General features: G+C 35.8%; 1 protein-coding gene across 1 annotated transcript; it reads right to left on the reverse strand.

Annotated features, from left to right (window-relative positions):
* Positions 1-492: 492 nt before the first annotated feature.
* On the reverse strand, positions 493-3,301 carry LOC114760983 (tryptophan synthase beta chain 1-like). Its single transcript, XM_028950298.1, has 5 exons — positions 2,927-3,301; positions 2,436-2,795; positions 1,685-2,118; positions 1,464-1,558; positions 493-710 (listed from the first exon to the last, which is right to left on the reverse strand). Exons 1-5 carry the CDS (start codon positions 3,299-3,301, stop codon positions 493-495), a joined length of 1,482 nt encoding a protein of 493 aa, XP_028806131.1.
* Between the last annotated feature and the right edge of the window lie 755 nt (positions 3,302-4,056).

The raw sequence follows: 4,056 nt of genomic DNA on the forward strand, positions 1-4,056 counted from the left end.
TTTCACTTCCCACCAGCCTACACCTGACATCTTTCATCTTTGTACCGAAAATCTAGTGAATAAACCAATGTTTCAGTCCAAACAAATGAACGAAATGATCTAGTGATCTTAATACTACCTCCATCTTAATATGAGAGTTAGTTAGTTAATCTGAGTAGATTAAGAAATAAGTTAAATTAATTATTTATAATAATAGGTGTTGTCTTTCTTAAAATATCTTTACTAATCAAGTTTATTGGGTAGAACTACCATCATTAAAAGAACCATCTTGAAAAAAATAGATAAATGAGAAACAAAGTAGATTGCAATCTTTATTTAGAACCAAATTAAAAATCAAACAGATTTTATATTAAAAATTAAAAGTAGTATATTTAAAAAACCGTACATCAATACACAGGGACAACATTTGGGAATTTTCATTCCATTATTCAAACATTAATTATTTTCACACTATATATATATATATATATTTCACTATTTCACATCACATTGTTATTGTGGAGTTGTTTGAGCCATGGTACGTTTAAGTGCTCCATGAAACAGCTTGTGTTTGTAGACTATGTCCACATCTTCATCTCCACGGGCACTGCAATTAACAACCACCTTCCCTCCCTTTGGTAAAGTCGGAAACAATTTCCCCAATATCCCAAACGCATGTGATGCCTCCAACGATGCATATATCCCTTCCAATCTGCATACTCTTTCATATGCTGCAACAACAACAAAATTTCTTTGTTACCATACATCTTTTGGACATATATGAGATTTATGCTTATTTAATTAGTAGTCTACTTATTTTACTCATTCCGGACCTTTTAGATCTATGTAATAGGACTAAATAGCATTCATTACCATCAAATTTTTTTTTTTACAGAACTTAATATCCTAAACCAGTACTCCCTCCATCTCTTATTATAAGATCTTTTTAACTAAATTGAGCAGTTTAGAAAAACAGTTAAAATTAGTTAAAAGCAATTAATACGTAGCAAATATAATTTTTTTCTAAATATCCCTATATATATATAAATAAATGTGAGAGAGTAATTAATAGTGAGATAAATAAAGAAAGAGAATGTATTAAATGTATTAAGAATAGACATAAAATAAGTAATAATATATTAAATATTCAAATAAATTCAAAGAGGATCTTATAAAAAGAGATAAACCCATTAAAAAAATTGAATCTTATAATAGGAGACGGAGTAGTATATGAAGTATTTTAAAGTATTTTTCCAATAGCACATATTGAGTATCTTAAGTTTGGGATGCTCGTTGCTGCCAGAGGGTAAAATTATACCAACAAATTACTTTAGGATTCTATGCATGTAATGTATTGTGATCCCTAATGCATACTTGCATATTTATAGATTATCATATTCATCCATTGTGATCTGAAATACATGTTGAAACGAGTATTACAGTGCATGGATAAGAATAGGATTTAGAAGGTCATATATGCAAACCATCAAGAGCTTCTTGGTCTGTTACTGAGTAGAACTCGGCACGCCCTATTTCTTTCAGAAAGCTCAGCTCTGGACCAACCGCTGGGTACTGCATCCTGGTTATTCACAAGACAGGCATGTTAGAAAGATTGAAATTTGTATCTTTTTGTTATATATAGTTCTTGTAAAATTTGAAGGAAGTTTAAAGTTTATTATTTTGGCCGTCCGATGAACTTAATTACCCGACGGCGACGGAGTATGGTTCAATAGTCTGGCCATCCCCATCCTGAAGAAGATAGGTCATGGCTCCATGATAAACGCCCACTTCTCCCTTACTCAAAGTCGACGCGTGTCTTCCACTCTCCAACCCGAAACCTCCGGCCTCTACTCCGACCAACCTCACGTCCGAATCTCCGATGAACTCGTGAAACAACCCCAACGCGTTTGACCCTGTGCCCACGCACGCCACCAGCGCGTCAGGTTTCCCTCCCCATTTTTCCAGAGCTTGCCTCCTCGTTTCTCTCCCTATTACCGACTGGAAGTGTCGGACCAAGGTGGGACATGGGTGGGGTCCCACCGCTGTACCTGTCATGTGATAGCTTTCTTCCATCTTCCCTACCCAACTCCTCAAAGCCTCGGATGCTGCATCTTTGAATTGCCCATCAACCCCTTCAACCTGATTATACAGGAAACAGCGTATCACGCTTCAGCACGAGGAAAATAGAAGGAAGAAAAAAAAAAGAAGAAGCAATAAGCTCGTTTTTAAAAAATTAAAATAATAAAGTTAAAATTTTTTAATTAATTTCAATCATTTTATATCATATTTTTTTAATTAAGATTTTGTAATCTCACTTTTCTAATTTTTTAAAACAAGCTCGTTAAAGTTTTTTCTCACTTTTTTGCCTATTCATTTTTCTTGTAACAAACATACACAACAATTAAAGTATCGAGTTGTTTTAAATTATGAACAGTTAGTACTTAATTAGTACGCACCTGAGCACCCAACAAAGTCATCAATTGAACATTGGATAGTTGTTGTTCCATGTCTTTAGCGGCCATGAAGATTTTGCAGTCCAATCCCAGTTTTGCGCATGCGGAGGCGGTAGCTATCCCGTGGTGACCGGAGGCGGTGGCTGTCAAGACGAGTTTCCGGCCGATGCGCTTGGCGATCATGGCCTGAGCAATCGCGTTGTTCATCTTGTGAGAGCCACCGTGACAAAGATCTTCTCTCTTGAGGAATATCTCAGCTCCTTCGCCGCCATTTTTGCTCTTGTAGAACTCTGTCAACCTCCGAGCATGATACAGAGGTGTTTCTCTCCCAATGTAGTCTCTGAGTGCCTCCTCTAGCTCTTCCTACACACACAATATATCTTCTTCATTGTTGGACTAGCTAGACTGATATATCATGAGTATAATATATTTCAAACTTGTGTTCTAGGCAGTTTTATTAGATAATTATATATAGGATATAAGAATTTAATAACCTGAAAGTCTTCATCGTGAAGAACTTCTGCAAACACAGCTTCAAGCTGGTCGAGACAAGCAATAAGAGTCTCAGCTACAAACTTGCCTCCAAATTTACCAAACTTTCCAGCTGAATTGGGTTGGGTCCTTTGGACCTGAAGGGATCTTTCCAAGAAGAAAGGCCTCTTGCTGAAGACCAGTGAAGAGGTCATTAATTCAGGCAACTTAGACGTCCTCGAACTTTCCTGAGGAGTAGTTACCTCAGCAGCTTGAGCTTGAGCCCTTCCCGAGGTCTGCATTTTGGCCACTCTTCTCTTATCTGTTAATTTCTCACTGCTACTGACGAAGGCATTCTTTTGGCTACTAACCACAGAACCATGAAGTTTGGATGCCATCATTTTGCAGGGTTTGTGTGAATGTATTGGATCTGTGAACGAGAGAGGACTAGAGAGTTGAGAGAAATTATGGATATTGTGTTGAAATGATTACCTTTATATAGTAAAGGGTCGAGTTTGAAAGTTGACAAGATATTATTAAATACTAGCTCTCTGTGTTTTTAATTATAAGACCTCGTTTGTAGACTACAAATAAAATCTTATAATTAATACCAGAGCTGATATAACTAATGTTAGGGATGGGACACGTTTATATCATGTGTTGGTTTCAATATAGCACTTTAATCCACATCGTGTGAGATTCTAGGTTGTAGCTCAAACCTTGATGATAGACAAACTTACACGTCATTACGAACCTCTAGATGCTATATTGTTAAGTTTGATGAGTCATGTATGAGCTAGTAACTTTTTAATATTTCAATTTGATTTGAAATTTGTTTTGGATTAATACTATTTTTAATCTTTAAAATTTTACTTGGTTTTGGTTTTTTATTTCTGAAATTTAAATTCAGTGGTTTTAGTACTTGAAGTTTAACTTTATTTTAACCCACCAGAGTTTTATTTTCTTTTTGATTCTTAGAATAATATTTTTGCTCCCTAAAACAAAGTTTCAAATTTGGGTTAAGGTTCTTAATTGCCTCGGAAGTTTTCCCCGATGAGCACTCAGCACCCGGAAGTTTTTGTTTGTTCTTAAATATCCCGGAAGTAATTTATCGTAACAAGTATGCCCCGAGTTAACGTTCAGGCAAACGGAC

The sequence above is a fragment of the Neltuma alba genome, unplaced genomic scaffold (assembly GCF_004799145.2).
Source record: "Neltuma alba isolate B1F8T4 unplaced genomic scaffold, ASM479914v2 tig00011063_pilon, whole genome shotgun sequence".
Classification (NCBI taxonomy): domain Eukaryota; kingdom Viridiplantae; phylum Streptophyta; class Magnoliopsida; order Fabales; family Fabaceae; genus Neltuma; species Neltuma alba.